At 44.3% G+C, this 17500-nt stretch overlaps 2 protein-coding genes across 2 annotated transcripts in view; one reads left to right on the plus strand and one right to left on the minus strand.

Annotated features, from left to right (window-relative positions):
* Positions 1-3146, minus strand: part of LOC138867470 (acid-sensing ion channel 2-like) — a gene marked incomplete at its 5' end in the record, with an annotated part of 16304 nt that extends 13158 nt beyond the window's left edge. Inside the window, 3 exons of the mRNA XM_070143306.1 lie at positions 936-1061; positions 2421-2512; positions 2987-3146. Coding sequence (XP_069999407.1) covers positions 936-1061; positions 2421-2512; positions 2987-3146 — 378 coding nt within the window. The remainder of the gene's footprint in view (positions 1-935; positions 1062-2420; positions 2513-2986) is intronic.
* An 8710-nt stretch (positions 3147-11856) lies between these two features.
* On the plus strand, positions 11857-12857 carry LOC138867471 (uncharacterized). Its single transcript, XM_070143307.1, has 4 exons — positions 11857-11889; positions 11974-12273; positions 12459-12606; positions 12652-12857. Exons 1-4 carry the CDS (start codon positions 11857-11859, stop codon positions 12855-12857), a joined length of 687 nt encoding a protein of 228 aa, XP_069999408.1.
* Positions 12858-17500: the final 4643 nt, after the last annotated feature.

Genomic DNA, 17500 nt, shown 5'->3' on the forward strand with positions numbered 1-17500 from the left:
CCAGCTAAAAGTATACGAATAAAGCGTAAATTAAAAGAGAGACAGGCACCCGGGTGGGGGCAGAAGGACAAGGGAAGGTCAGCGCATCCTTGGAAGCGGAAATCAGTTGGTTACGTAATAGTGACAGTGCACATACACGTTATTTTTGGACTGGAACTGGGAAACGTACGACACATCGTTAAAAGCCACGCAACTACCAATGAATTATAGGTCTACGATCGTTCTTTGACTATCCATATCCACAAATAATAATGGTAAGTTGATAAATGGAGAAAGAATGGTTCATTCACTTAAAATTATCTGTTTGTCGATCTGTCTCTTTCTCATTACTACTTGTCCTCAGTAACATGCACTTCTACATACTTCTTAAATACTGCAATCCTACCAACCAACAGTAGATAATGTAAAAAAAAATCTTTGTCGCTCTTCTATTGCCTTCCTATTTGCCCAGCTGTCCGTAGGTCATCGAAGAATTTGTTGCAGGTATTGGATGTCTGTGGTCGATAACACTAATGATCTGCCTAACAGCTATCATTAACTCAATATAGATTGAATGGTAGAACTTTTTTCTGTTAATATTTTATGATTACCATTAGTATTAGTAATAGTAATATCAGTAATATTAGTAATAGCAATATCAGTAACAATAGTAGTAGTAATAGCAGTAATAGTAGTAATAGTGGTAGTAGTGGTAGTAGCAGTAGTAGAAGTAGTAGCCGCAGTAACAGCAACAGTAACAGTAGTAATAGCAGTAGTAGTAAAAGGTTTTCGTTATTTTGAATAACGTTTGGGAAAAGAGAGAATAGCATGTAACCGCTCACGATCTACTCCACCGTACCCCCCCCCCCCACCTCAGTCTCTACGTCTACCTTTCCTTGCCTTATCCTTTCATCTATCTTTCTATAAGTCTTACTATCCCCAAGCTCAACTCTGACCTGAACGGCAACGAGTATCAGGCGATGGCATCCCAGTTTCTTCTTGTCCTTCGTTAGTTTCTGCATGCAGTTGAATCCGTTTTCTATGGCTTGGGTGACGGGGACCAGAGGGTTGTGGACGGCGACCTGAAGACAAGGGTAATTATTGTAATTTTTCCGACTTTGTTATTTTTATTTTAGTATTTTTTTAGGTGTATCATTCACAAGTTTCAGTAATTTCATAAAAAAAAAGTTTGTGATGCAAGTCCTCCATCAACGTAGCACGGCACGGTTTCATGTTGTCTAATGGTTTTTGGAATATCTTTACCAAAGACTGATTTTATTAATAATTCTTAGACAGCTCTTATATATGCTAGAATAAATTTTACTCCACTGATAACATTTTCACAAGTGGTCAAAAACTAACGAGACCGTTACTATTCTATTGAAAATACGATGAAGACATTCGTATTTGCCTGTAGTTCTGTAAAGGAAATCGGCGACCTACTGCGAATACTCAAGCTAATTGAAATTATTCTGACAGGAATTAGTAAATAATATATTCTTACGTACTGTCATTGCGGGTGAACCGGAGAATTGAGTCTGCATGTAACGTGACAGGCGCAATTTCTGAAGTACTTTGCCCAAAAGAATATAACATTAAAAAAAACTTCTGGAGTAGCTTCTGCTTGACTGTGTTCCTGGACTATACGCATCTTCTTTGAAGTTGCTGTTGCTTGTTGTTGTGTGTCAGACGTCACTGGTTGAAGTGAGTTATTGCTGTTAACGATGCAATGATCAGAACTCCACTCTGCAACACTATCCTCAGAACAGACCTCAGGACCACCGAGCTTCGTTGATTCAGCGAGTGTATGACAACCAGAGCGCTTTACGGTGTCAGTGTTACGCCTTAATGGCTAAAGCATTTGAGCCACGAACGCGGCATTCTCTAATTTCAGAGGGGTGCAGAGTGTGAATAACAAAAATGAAAATCACGATTGAAAATAAACGTAACGTTTCGAACACTTCACGAGTTCCTCTTCAGACAAAAACCGAAATGGACAAAAACCATTTCGGTTTTTGTCTGAAGAGGAACTCGTGAAGTTTATTTCCAATTCTCGTGGCTATTTTCATTTCCATTTTTATGTACACGTTACTGTGTTTGTGATTGTGCTCGTGAATAATTTGTCAACGCTTAGTTAGTTGTCAGTAAAGCAGCCATATGAATGTACATATGCTTGTGCATCAATGCAATATATTCCTAATCAACTAAACGTAGATCAAATATAGTATAATTGTAAAAAAATCACAGATCTTTCAGAATTGTTTGTTTCTGATAACATCAAGCGTAGACCGGGTAGATTTCCTTTCTTACCGCAAACAAATCTCCCTTGCACTCACGCAACACATCCTAAATAAACAAAAATACCACATCCATCCCCCCCCCCCAACCTTTGCCCTAAAAACATCCAAATTCGCCTTAAACCTAAGACTCATTGGCCTTACAGTATATCCTCCGAAGTTGTAGCCATAAGGGTGCCCTCGGTAACCCAGCCTCAGGTAGACTCCGAACAGCTTCCCGCCCATCCTCGCTGACGCTCCTGGAGGCGGGCGAAGGGCACGCTGACTACTGGGTGGTTTTGTGATGGTGCTAACAGTGATAATGGTGATGTTGACAATGATGATGACAATGCTGATAAAAACGATAATATGAATAATAATCACAGTAACAGCAATAACAAGTATAGTAATGATAACTATATCAATATTTGTAATTATGATAACAATCATGATGATAAATTATGAATGATAATGATACCACAACTACTACTACTATTATTACTATTACTATCAATAATGATAATAATAATGATCATGGTAATTATGGTTATGATTATTATCATTATATAAATGTTATATAATAATAATAAACATTATCATTAACATCAATATTATTACTATATATATATGTACTATGATAAACAAAATAATACCAATAATAATAGTATATCAACAGCAATCATAATAATACCACCAACCTCAATAATAATACTATTAATAACAACAAGTACAGCTTTTATAACAACAATGATTCTTGTTTCCGTTGTTGCCCCGAATATTACCCGAGTAGGTGTAGCAGAGGCCGTAGCGGGTGAGGACGGACGACCACGCACCCGCGGCCTCGCACTTCCCGCCTGGACCTGTAAAACACTGGCAGACGAGGGAGGACCGTCAGCGCACTGGCTTTTACTTTTAAAACCTTTCGCCAGGGCTGGCGAAAGGTTTCGCCGGGCGATCCGTAATTTCGTACTATTAAAATCATGCCTGGCGAACGTTCGCCAGGGCTGGCGAAAGATCATATTGGAACAGTCTGGCGAGGCAAAGTCGCGAGATCTTTTTGAATACCATTTTCTTGCTTTCAAGTTATAAATTAGTAACATATTTGTGTATGATATAATGAAGGAATCACATTAAAATTCTAAAATATCTTAAAATCATAATTCATTATGAAATAACGTATATACGTATTTTTTTCAAGACCTTCGATGTTTCAGTGGAGAGCTCAAGACATCAGCTGTATTCCTACCCCCTACCCCTACCCCCCACCCCCGAGATGACTTATTTAGATTTAGGTTGTTGTTATTTTGGTTGTAAGGATAATGTTCTTTTCACAAATGATACCAGAAGTGTTTTTATGGCGGCATGTTTACTTTTGGCTATAGAAACATAGCTGTAGTGATCCACCGCCCTATAATGAGGCGTTTCTAATGATACCCTTGTAGGCCTACAGTTCAATTTCTTGTATCAGTTAGGGATAGTAAAATAGCAATTTTTAAACTCTTTTGTTAAAGTATAAAGTTATTTTTTGTATAAAAGTATAAAGTTGATATAGTATAGTATAAAGTACTTTTAAAACCTTTCGCCAATGCTGGCGTTCGCCTGGCGAAGCTTCGCCAGGCGAACATCTGAGTGAGGGAGGCCTTACTTTTAAACCCAACGTTCGCCAGGGCGGGCGAAGGGATCGCCAGGTTATGTTATGTGCACTGCAGATGTAAACAAATTTGCGCTAGATTTAGCGGGAATGCAAGATGTTAGCGCCTGGCGATCCCTTCGCCCGCCCTGGCGAACGTTGGGTTTAAAAGTAAGGCCTCCCTCACGCAGAGGTTCGCCTGGCGAAGCTTCGCCAGGCGAACGCCAGCACTGGCAAAGGTTTTAAAAGTACGGGCCTTAGAGAGAATGGCTGTGGGGCAGTTTGGGAATTGGAATAGGATAAAGGTATACTCTTGTCCTTTCCTGACAATATAGTCGACAATGTAGATGCTAAGCCGAATGAAATTTAGCTTTGAGGTATGGATTTTGATTTTTTGATTGTAGATCTAACTGTGAATAATCTGGTAAATAATCTATTTTGTGTCTATTCTCTTTTGTCGTCTCTTCTAGCCGAAGTAATATGACTGTGTGTGTGTGTGTGTGTGTGTGTGTGTGTGTGTGTGTGTGTGTGTGTGTGTGTGTGTGTGTGTGTGCGTGTGTGTATGCGTGTGTGTGTGTGCGCGTGTGCGTGTGTGTGTGTGTGTGTGTGTGTGTTCGTGTGTGTGTGTGTGTGTTCGTGTGCGCGTGTGCGTGTGTGTGCGCGTGTGCGTGTGCGTGTGTGTGTTCGTGTGTGGGTGTGTGTCCGTTTGTGTGTGCGTGTATGTGTGTGTGCGTGTGCGTGTGTGTTCGTGTGTGTGTGTGCGTGTGCGTGTGTGTGTGTGTCCGTGTGTGTGTGTGTGTGTGCGTGTGTGTGTGCGTGTGCGTGTGTGTGTGTCCGTGTGTGTGTGCGTGCGTGCGTGCGTGCGTGTGTGCATGTGTCTCTTCACGTATGCGTTTAACCACAGCGCGCAGTACAACCCTTCCTCCCTCCGGACGCGCTACCTGTTTGACGAGGTCCTTGAGGTCGTATCCTCCGCGCTGCCAGATGTCCGTGAGTGTGAGGTTTGTCCTCGCGAGCAGCTGCAGGTCCGCGTCCGGAGGCAGCTTCCCCTGCTGCTTGTGCTCCTTCCACAGCCTCAGCAGGTTGTGGTGATCGTACTTCTCTCTGGGAATGGTAGTTATGATGTTGGTAATGATGATGGTGATGACGATGATGGTGGTAGTATTGATAATGATATTAATTATGATAGTAATTATTTTCTTGATAATAGTAATGATTTTATAGATAATAGTAATGATTGTTTTGATTTTAATGCGGATGACAATAATCATTAAGATTTCATAAAAAAAAATAATGCAAGGCTGCTAAAAGTGTTGATAAACACAAGAAAAAAGAATCAATTATTCTAAATGAGCAGATCTATCCACTGCAAAAGAAACGATGTCCACCATCTGAAAATTAGAGTGACCGTAGCTGACAAACGCTCTGAGTCGTATAAAGTTTGAAAAAAAACATTGGATTTGTAAGACTGCTAATATAAGGAACGCCAATTTCCGTTTCCCGAGACACCGAATCGCAAAAGAAAAAAACTCAAACCATTCCCAACAAATTCGAGAATCGTTGGTGAAAACAAACCCCAAGAACCCCCTCCCCCAACACCCACTTCCACAAACCAGGCCTCCCGAATCCCAAAACAAAGAACCTTAAAACCCAAACCTCAAACCTCACAGCAGAACGGAAACCCCCCAATCTCGCCGCGGCTTCCCACCTGAGACAAATCGTGATCGCGGGCAAAGTCAGGGTCTCATTCTGGACGATGGAAACCTGGACCCGGATTGGCCGGGAGAGGTACTGCAGCAGCTGGTCGGTGACGAGGTAAAGTAGCCCCGAAAGTCCGGCCAAGAGGAGTGCCAACCACACGAGGCGGCTGATGGATAGGAATAAGAATAAATATTAAATAGAGGTGAAGAGAAGGATTGGGGGGGTGGGGGGGGTGAAAAAAGAGATAGGGAAGTAGCGTCGCGAAAAGATCAAAGTTCGGTGTTTATTTGTTTTACTGTTAAATTACGCACATATTCCGTTATGTCAAGATTGATCATATCAATGCATCTCATTAAATTGTTTTTATGGATTTTCACGAGCCTGAATAAAATCATTAGATTGATTTTCATTAACTGAAAGCCAAAATATCATGTGTATCGTATTATATCAATAACACTACTGAAGCTTATGAACTGGCTCCTATTAATATCACCTTAGTAAAAGAAAAATGTAAAAAACAAGTGAAAGATAAGTGTCAATTGAAAACCCACCAAATTAATTAAATATTCAATAAGGTGAGAACAATTTCGAAATCCTCCCAGATTTTCCTAACTATTGTCTCATCTTTGTCAATTCCCTCTTTGTACGTCATTTTTCTGCAAAGTCTATATGAGTGGCCGAGGCACACGTCCAACTAACCGGGGCCAAGGGAGGTCGGGGTTCTTGACCTTGTGGATGCCATGGACAGTCACGTGATCGAACTCCAGGTCCTCATGAGGATTCAGCTTCTTGACGGCGCTTCTCCAGCTCTGGCACCATCTGTGAGTTAAGAATCATGCTGCAGTCACGAGAGTATGCACTGGTGTGACTTTGGTGCACTCAAACTGAATTATTGAAGCTATCTGTGTGATTGCATCTTTACATTTTTAGCATTTTTGAAACATTCCAGCTATAGTGTAAATCAGTACATCGCTACCTCGTCGGCTGTTATAGACAACGCCAAAATGTTCGGGTCCTTGGTACACTACACTACCTTATTCACATCCAGTTAACGTTGTATTACGAGAACCTTTATCAGTTTTGAATGAAAGGAGCTTGTCCTTCTCGGCTTGCAAGGAATTAACCCTCATGAGGATGAAACGTAATTCTCACTATATCGTACAACTGCCTCGACCATTCGCTTTATATAATGAACCACGTTTTTCATCACCATCTGAACGCAACGTGAAACTGTCGCTTCGCTTATTTCTATAAGGTACGACATTCACTATAGTATATCACTTGTAGTTGCACAAAGAATTATCAACCTTTTCCTTCCCATCTAGACTAATGGTAGTCTTGGCGTTCCATTGAGATGAGGATACGTAAATGGTACGGTTTGTGCGTTACATCACAACATAATGATACTCATTTATCTGTCTAACTTTCTAACTAACACACGCACACACACACATATGTATATGCGTGTACATATAGAATTATATATATATATATATATATATATATATATATATATATATATATATATATATATATATATATGTATGTATGTATATATGTATGTACATGTAGATAGACAGATGTGTGTATATATATAAAAAATATATATGTATATATGTGTATATATAAAACATAAGTATATAAATATACATATGTATATGTATGTATACATATGTATTTATACACACATACACACATACACACATACACACACACACACACACACACACACACACACACACATATATATATATATATATATATATATATATATATATATATATATATATATATATATATCATCATTAGGAGCTAACGTCGACGGGGGCGCATAGCCGCGTCCACCTTTTGGGATCCCTAATGGCAAGCCGCCAGGCTGGGACTCGGCCCATTTCGAGCTCCTCCCGACAGGTTTGATCGATCTGCCCAAGCCACGACCTCCTAGGTCGTCCCACAGGCCTCCTCCACCCAGGGTTGTCTCTTACAGAGACAACCCGATGAGCAGGATCAGCCTGTGGAAAGCGAGCCAGGTGTCCATATAGCCTGAGTTGGCGATCCCGGATTGTGCAGGTAACAGGTCCTGTGCCAGTCTCACGGTGCAGCCGTTGGTTAGACACATGTACTCCATGTACATACATGTACATAGCCAACAGTACTCCATGATCCGGTGCAAGGACCTATTACAAAAGGCATCAAGACGAGACTCCAGGGCACTGGATAATGTCTAGGTTTCACTGCCGTAGAGCAAAACTGGGACTATCAGGGCCCTGAAAACACGAAGCTTGGTCCTTCTGCACAGGTACCGGCACCTCCAAATACTCTTGTCAAGAGTTCATGACCCCTGCTGCCAGGCCAATCCGTCTGCTGATTTCCTGGTCTGACAGCCCAGAGTTATGAACTGCACTACCAAGGTATGTAAGGCTCTCTGTGACTTACATGTCCTTGCTGCAAGCACATACCGACCGAACAGTTTCTCCTAGTGTCCCCAAAGTCCTGGATCTTGGTCTTGGTCCAGGAGACCTCTAGACCCAAGGACTTCGCTTCATTACTAAATGCATCGAGAGCCACCACTAGGGATTCCAAAGACATCATTGGCAAAGTCAAGGTGTGTAACCTTAATATTACCCAGTGTTGCTCCACAATGACTTTGAAAAGTAGTTCTGCCTAGTATCCAGTCCATGCAAGTATTGAAAAGTGTTGGTGGAAGAACACAGCCTTGCCTCACCTTGCAAGAACCTTGCCTGGTACACTGAGCAGTGTGATGCCGCAGTGATTGTCCCATCGGTCTCCCTTCCCCTTCCAGAGAGGGATAACCACACCCCTCAACAGGTCAGAGGAAACGCCAGATGGCAGCCAAGACAGCATGCAATCCCAGTGCCATAGGTTCACCACCAGCCTTTAACAGTTCAGCTGAGATGCCACAAATACCTGCTGCTTTACCACTCTTCAGCTTGGAGATCGCCTCCCCAACTTCAGTTAGGGAGGGTGAATCCTCACTAATGAGTGGGTCCAGCAGTGGAATCACGGCACTACCCGCATTCAAGTTAATTGTTGGAGGGTCAACCTGATACAACTGCTCAAAGTACTCAGCCCAACGCTCCCACACTGCAACAAGATCTGAGACGATCTGGCCACCTGCTAAGCGAACTGGTCACCTGTGAAGAGGGCTTGGAATTCAGTTTTCTCAGGGCTTGGTATGCAGGACCAAGGTCATTTACTAAGAAATGATCTTCGACCTCCTCAGCAAGACTCCAAATAAACTGTTCCTTGTCCCTTTTTAACAGACACCGGGTTCTGCGCACCTGAGAACGGTGCAAATCGCGATCCCCTGCCAGACGAGCTGCACAGCAAGCATCTGTGGCTTCCAGTGTCTCCTGAGTGATTAAATTCTGTCTTACCCTCGGGCATTCTCCAATTGATTCTTGGGCTGCATCAAGCATTTTGCGCTTGAAGGTGTCCCACATAAGTACAGGGTTCGTCAGACTGTCAAGCGCTGTGAACCGATCAGAGATTGTTTCAGCAAACCCCCGAGCACACTCCCTGTCCTTCAGCCTGTCCAGATGAAAGACCCTAGGGTGGTCAATGGGCCCCTGGGGAGTTTTGAAGTGAATCCGGAGGGTAGCCACAACCAATCTATGGTCAGTACCACAGAACTCGGCACTCTTATACACCCTGCAGTTCTGGAGGATCCTCTGAGTGCTAATGAGAATATGGTCGATCTCCTTGGCTGCATTACCTGCATCGCTGTACCATGTCCAACGATGTGGGTCTGGGCGCTGGTACCAGGAGCCAGAAATCCTCAATTTCTGGGATCTTGCAAAATCCCAGAAAAGGAGGGAATTCTCGCTGCCGGTATCAACTCCCGAACCATGAGGACCGACTGACATCTCATAGCCAGCTCGATTGCAGCCAGATACCGCACTGAAGTCACCTAGAACAATATGAATATCTCACCGGAGACAAATGTCTGCCACAGATGCGTTTGGCGTAGAACATCTCTTTCACGTCGAGTTTTCAAACATTGGTAGGAGCATACACAGCAATAAGACATGAAGCCAAGAGACAGCTTCAGTCTCATTACCATTATACGCTCATCAACTGGAGTGACCTCTAACAGCGAGGACTGGAGCCTACTGGAATAGCTTTGGCTACTTCATGAAGATGGTGACCATCACTGCGGCCTGACCAGTAATAGGTGTAGCCACCTACACTGATCATGCTGCTGCCAGGTCTTCTCACCTCCGAGAGAGCAGGCACCCCAACTCTCAGCCTTCCCAGTTCCTTCGGTAGCAGGGGCAACCGATCATCCTGACGCAAAGAGCGGACGTTCCAAGCCCCCACCCTGACTTCCCGCCTGAGGTTAACCCTCAGGCAGTCGCTCCGGGTGGACGCCACATCTGCCGCCTCTGCCGATGCTGCCCCACATTAAAGGCGGCAAACTGCGGGACCCATCATCCACTTTTGGGGTATCCTAGGGCTTTGCCCCACAAGCTTCATATCGGGCTGGTGGCTGCCAGAACGTAGGCGGGACGAGGAGCTCCCGTTCCCATCCTGCGCCCCAGCAGCCACCCTCCCAACGGGGCCCGCAGCCCGCCTCTCTCGCTGGGTAGGAGGGACATTTCCCCTCCCCCCAGCATTACCATTTAAACGAAACACTGCCAGTGGGTTATTCTCTGGGGGGAGGAAGACTGGCAAGGCTTTCCTCTCCCGAGCCTCCCATTAACCCCATGGGACTTAGGGGCAGGAGTTAGTACAGGGCCAGGGTGTGTCCACATGCCAGTGGGCCATGATCCTGTACGTCTGGGGCCTCCTGCTGCTCTGAGATCCCCTAAAGTTCAGCCTGGGAGCGCAAGGTACCAGTTTCCATAGGTGGCCACGAGGAGGGACTGCAGAAGAATATGCCATATAAGAGAGAAAGAAACAATAACATAAATTCGTAAACAATAACATGAATGATATACAACCGAATATACAATAATTGCATAAATTGACATATATGTATATATATATATATATATATATATATATATATATATATATATATATATATATATATATATATATATATATCACATGCATACACACACACATATAGACATACATATACATATACATATATAGATGCAAATACATATGCATACATAGATACATACATACATATGCATACATAGATACATACATACATACATATATAAACACACATATGATACACACACACACACACACACACACACACACATATATATATATATATATATATATATATATATATATATATATATATATATATATATATGTGTGTGTGTGTGTGTGTGTGTGTTATTATGGCAATGGATTTCCATCCGCCATAGACTGGTGTCAATAATCTCTTTAAGGAGCTTTTGTGTGTGGGTGTGTGTGCCCACAGGTATGGCTGGTATACTGGAGATCGACCCCAACGGCTGGGGCCTGGGTAGGCCTAGTTGCTGCTTGCTGTGTCTTGCTCTGCTGGAGGATTGTGAGTGCTGAACTCGGCCCGGGTGCCGGAGCTTAAGTGGGTTTGAGCTGTGCCAGCCACCCTGGAACGAAGGGAGCCTGCTGTCCAATAGGCGAGCCGTGAGGTGTCCGTGTTCTACCAATCGTCTCGGTATGCGTCGTCGAGAAGCTGCTGATGGTGAGGGTGAGAGGACAGGCTGTGGACCTGGACCCGACCTGGACCCAACCTGGGGGAAGTATGCCACGCTGCAGGTTGCGGGGGTCGGCTACATTATTGCTGTGTCCTCTCCTACCGATGTTTGTAAACTTGACGTGAAAGAGATGTTCTTTGGCTGTGATCGAGCTGGCTATGAGATGTCTGTCGGTCCCATGGTTCAGGAGCTGATGCCGGTAGTGAGAACAGACTCCTTTTCCAGGAGTTTGCTAGGTCCCAGAAATTGAGGATTTCTGGCTCCTTTTACCAGGGCCCAGACCCACATCGTTGGACATGGTACAGCAATGTGGGTAATGCAGCCAAGGAGATTGACCACATACTCGTTAGTACTCGTTGGAGGATCCTCCAGAATTGCTTGGTGTACAGGTGTGCTGAGTTCTGTGGTACTAACCATAGATTGGTTGTGGCTACCCTCCGGGTCCACTTCAAAACTCCCCAGCAGTCGAATGATCACCCAAGGGTGTTTCATTTGGACAGGCTGAGGGAGGGGGAGAGTGCCCGCGGGTTTGCTGAGGAAATCTCTGGTCGTTTCGCAATGCTCGACAGTCTGGACTCTGTTCTTCTGTAGGGTACCTTCAAGCATGAAACGCTTGATGCAGCTCAAGATACGATTGGTGTACACCCGAGAGCAATACAGAATTTCATCTCGCAGGAGACACTGGAAGCCACAGATGCTTGTTGTGCGGCTCTTCTGACAGGGGATCGGGAATTGCACCGTTCTCATGTGCGCAGAACTAGGTCATTTCTTCGTAACTGTCCTTCGTCCTGCATACCAAGCCCTCAGAAAGTTGAACTCCAAGCCCTCTTCACAAGTAACAGCAGTTCGCTTAGTAAATGGTCAGATCGTTTCAGATCCTGTTGCGGTGTGGGAACATTGGGCTGATTATTTTGAGCAGTTGTACCAGGTTGACCCACCAATAGTTAACTTGGATGCAGGGAGTGCCAAGATCCCGTTGCCGGGCCCACCCATCAATGAGGATTCTCCATCCTTAACTGAAGTTAGGGGGCGATCTCCAAGCTAAAGAGTGGTAAAACAGCTGGTATCTGCGACATAACAGCTGAACTGTTATTGGCTGGTAGTGAACCTATGATGCGTGGGTTACATGCTGTCCTGGCTGCCATCTGGCGGTCCGGTATCGTTCCTCCTGACCTGTTGAGGTTTGTGGTCATCCCTCTCTGGAAGGGGAAGGGGGACCGTTGTGACTGCAGCAATCACCGAGGCATCACACTGCTCAGTATACTAGGCAAGGTTCTCACCTACCTCCTTCTGAGCTGTATCAGAGACCATCTACTGAGCCACCAGCAACCGGGGCAATCTGGATTCACTCCTGGTAAGTCCACAATAGACCGTACCCTTGCGCTTTGAGTCATTGTAGAGCACCACTGTCAGTTTGGGCATGGGCTGCTTGCAGCTTACATCGACCGCAAGAAGGCGTTCGATACGGTGCATCAGGAATCACTCTGGGAGATCCTGAGACTGAGAGGAATTCGAACAACGATTATTGGACTAATAGCAAGCCTGTATACTGGTACTGAGTACTATAAAGTGTGTAGGGGGCTTGTCGAGCTTCTTTCCCGTTAGTTCAGGAGTGAGGCAAGGGTGTCCTTGTACCAACTCTTTTCAACACTTGCATGGACTGGATACTGGGCAGAGCTACTGTTCAAAGTCATTGTGGAGCAATGCTGGGCAATATCAAGGTTACAGACCTTGACTTTGCTGATGTTGCTATTCTATCTGACTCTTTGGAAACCTTAGTGGTGGTTCTGGATGCATTTAGCAATGAAGCAAAACCCTTGGGTCTAGAGGTCTCCTGGACTAAGGCCAAGGTCCAGGACTTTGGGGACTTGCTAGGAGAACCTGTTCAGTAAGTACGTGCTTGCGGTGAGGACTTTGGTCACAGAGAGCCTTACATAACTTGGTAGTGCAGTTCATAGCTCTGGGCTGTCTGACCAGGAAGTCAGCAGAAGGATTGGCCTGACAGCAGGGGTCATGAATTCTCTCGACGAGAGTACTTAAAGATGTCGGTACCTGTGCAGAAGGACCAAGCTACGGGCTTTCAAGGCCCTGATAAGGCCAGTTTTGTTCTTTGGTAGTTGAACCTGGACATTATCCTGTGCCTTGGAGGCTCGTCTTGAAGCCATGATCATGGGGTACTGTTGGCAGGACCATGTATCTAAGCAACGGTTGCATCGTGAGACTGGCATAGGACCTGTTATCTGCACAATCCGTGTTCGCCAACTCAGGCTATACAGCCACCTGGCTCGCTTTCCTCAGGATGATCCTGCCCATCAGGTCGTCTCTGTTCGAAACAACCCTGGTTGAAGGAGGCCTGTGGGATGACCTAGGAAGTCGTGGCTTGGGCAGATTGACCAAACCTATTGTGAAGAACTCGAAATGGGCTGAGTCCCTGCCTGGCATCTTGCCATGAGGGATCCTCGTAGGTGAAAGTGAAGGGTGGATGTGGCTATGCGCCCACGTCGGCGTTAGCTCTTTGATGATATATATGTATGTATCATCATTTTCAAAGGAGCTGACGCCGATGGGGATACATAGTCACATCCATACTTAGCTTTCATCCATAGGGTCTCTTATGGCGAGCCACCAAGCTGGTCCTTGGCCCATCTCTGTCTCTTCACGGTAGGTCTGGTCAGACTGTCAAGCCACGACTTCCTAGCTCTTCCCACATAGGATTGTCTCATAAAGACAAAGTGATGGTTAGGGTCATCCACAGGGAAACGAGCTAGGTGCCTGCATAACCTAAGTTGGCAGTCTCACGGTGTAGCCGTCGGTTGGACACATAGTCCTGCAAACTGTACCCCATGATTTAGTGTAGGGACCTGTAACAAAAGGCATCGAGACCCGATTTCAAGGCACAAGAAAACGTCTAAGTTCCACTTTCTTAGACAAAACTGACAGTATCAAGGCCTTGAAGACACCTAACTTGGTGTTGGTGAAAAGGATACAGCCTTGCCTCACTATAGAGTTAACAGAAAAGAATCTCGAGATCCCTAAAACACTTTATAGTACTTGCTATTACACCAATAATCCGTGTTGGAATTCCTGTCTAATGATCTGCCATAGTGAATCGCAATTCACCAAGTTAAACGCCTTATGGAGGTCGATGCAGGCTGCAAGTAGCCCACAGCTACTTGCGATTCACGTAGGCATTCTACAATGACTCAGAGTGCTAGGATATAGTTTATTGTGGACTTGCCAGAAGTGACTCTAAACTGCTCCAGTCTTTGGTGCCTTAGCAGTTGGTTAGGAATCAATTTCAGCAGAATGTGGCAAAAATCTTATCTGGTATATTGATCAATGTGATGCCACAGTAGTTGCTACATTCCTAGTGATCCCCTTTCCCCTTCAAAAAGGAATAACCTCGCCCCTTAACAGGTCAGGGGGAATGGAACCGGACTGCCAGACAGCAACCTAGACAGTATGCAAGCCCCGTGCCATAGATTTACCCCAGCTTTTAGCAGTTCAGCAGGAATATCGCATATGCCTGCAGCTTTCCCAACTGAGAGATTGTCTCCCTAATCTTGGTCAGGGTAAGAGGATCCTCACTGATGGGTGGGTCCGGCAAAGAAATTACGACACGTCCAGATTAACTGCTGGAGGATCTACCTGATATAGTTGCTCAAAATACTCTGAACAGACTGCAGTCATCTGCAAGGGGGGATTCGAGTTAAGTTTTCTCAGGGCTTGGTAGGCAAGAAAAAGGTAATTTACTAGGAAATGGCCTTCAACCTCCTCAGCAAGATTCCTGATGAAGTGTTCCTGATCCCTTCTCAGCAGAGTCCGAGTCCTGCACACTAAAAAACAGCACAAATCCTGATTGCCAGGCAGCTCGATCACAGTAAGATACTGCATTGAAGTCGCCAAGTACAATGTCAATGTCTCGCCGAGAGCATTTGTCTGCCATGGATGTAAGTTTGACATGGAACCCTTCTTTCTGATCGAGTTTACAAACATCAGTGGGAACTTGTACAACCAACAACAAAAGCGATGTCGCCTTGCCAGACCTGGCATGGAGATATCATGCCCTTATTGTCCTGAAAGGTGGACCACGTTCAAACAAATTGGACTTTGGAAAGGGGGGAAGAGGATGGGGGTGATCAGGATTCGCTCAGCAAAGCGAATATATGTGAGTGTTCTGCTATATTTCAGTCCCACCCTATCAAGGCTAGCGTCCGCACCCGCTTACTCTCTCTCACACACACACTCTGTAATATTTGTGGGTGTGAATAATGTATAGTCTCAAATAGCGCCTCTTGAGCTAGCAAACCCTAATAAATGGCTTTGGCCACAAAATTTCGAGGGTAATGAGATGCTAAGGTTTAGGTATCGATTCCCTTGCTTGCATCTTAGTTTGCTTAGGTGCCTCCTACGAACTACGACCTCCAGTCACGTTCATGAATCATGAAGCAGTTTGGTTGGGGTCAGCTTAAGTATGATGGGCGCCTTATAGAAAGTACCAATATTTATTATATCAGTTTAAAATTTAAGATACAAATTAATTTGATTTAAAGTTATTAGAGTGTTTCTGAAACTGTTGGTGAAAATAAATGATGTGAAATGAAATGCAGTGAATGTGTGCAGCGGTGCACTGATATAATGATGGGTAGGATGTAGGTGCTGCGAAACTTTCCTGTTAACATATTTACTGTCAAATTATTGGGTGACAATATATTTTAGTCATTGTTGCACTTCTTTGCCTGATTTCCGTAATTTTCCTCTTCAAATTCGAATCCTTATCTGAACGCGGGCCTTCTTTCTGGGCAAAGAGCCAAGTCTGGTGAGGCGACACCGCTTTTGCTGTTGGCTGTACACAGCAATAAGGCCAGTACTTTTATAACGTGCCCATGCTGGCGATCGCCTGGCGATACTGAGTGAGAGAGGCCTTACTTAAAACCCATGTTCGCCAAGGTGAACGATTGCCAGGCACTGTGAACGAAAGGGATCGCCAGTGCTAATATCTTGTATTCCTGCTCAATCTAGCGCTTCTGCAACTAAAAAAAACGCGGGTAATACAAAGTTGTTTACATCTGCAGTGCACAGCGCCACCATGGCAACCAGCACCGAAGTTTGCCGATCCTCTCCTATACCTATTTTGGATAGAGATCCTTCGGGACCTCATAAAGGACTATGTAGAGGCCGTAAACGTTTCCCTTGTTAATTCCTAACCTAACCCTACCTTAACTTACCTAACATAACCTAAGCTTAATTATTAACCTTGGGAGAAGACGATAATGTTTTCTCCATAATAGCCTCACTTTATACTATAACAAAGGAGTTAAAAATTGACTTTATACTATAATAAAGTTAACTTCATACTTTATACTATACTATACTTTATACTATAACAAAGTTAACTTTATACTTTACAATATCAATTTTATACTATACAAAATTTAACTTTAAACTATAACAAATTAACCATTTTACTATACCTAACTTAAAATAGTGAACTGTAAGGCTACAAGGGTATCATTAGACACGCCTCATTGTAGAGTGGTGGAGCATGATAGCTATGTTTCTATAGCCCGTAGTAAACATGCCATCATCAAAACATTTATGGTAACATTTGTGAAAAGAAAATTATCCCTACAACCAAAATAACTACAACTTAGATCAAAATAACTAAACTCGGGGACGGCAGGAATACAGCTGATGTCTTGAACTCTCGACCGGAACATTGATGGTCTTGAAAAAGCTCCATATATACGTTACTTCATAATGAATTGTGATTTTCAGAGATTTTAATATTACAATGTGAATCCAAAATCATATTTTACAGAAATATATTACTAATTTGTAATTTGAAAGCAAGAAAGTGCTAATCAATCACGGGCAAGGGAGGGCTCTCTCGAGTTTGCTTGTTTGCTTCACCAGGCTGTTCCAATACGATTGAACGCCAGCCCTGGCGTAAGAGCGCATGGCGAACACTTGCCATGCTTTTAACAGTACGAAATTCCCGATTGCCCGGCGGAATCGAATACCACCTCTGGCGAAAGGTTTTAGAAGTACGGGCCTAAGATACACAAAGCCAATAGCATGCTTCAGTGTCAATGCTACAACATGCTCATCAACCGGAGAAACCAAAGGTTGAATTCGGCTGGAGATGACTATGGATATTCCCTGGAGATGGTGACCATCACCTCAGGCCGACCAGTAATAGGTGTACCCACCCACACTGACGTGCCGTTGCCAGGTCTTTTCACCTC

This window comes from Penaeus vannamei, chromosome 30 (genome assembly GCF_042767895.1).
Source record: "Penaeus vannamei isolate JL-2024 chromosome 30, ASM4276789v1, whole genome shotgun sequence".
Lineage (NCBI taxonomy): Eukaryota > Metazoa > Arthropoda > Malacostraca > Decapoda > Penaeidae > Penaeus > Penaeus vannamei.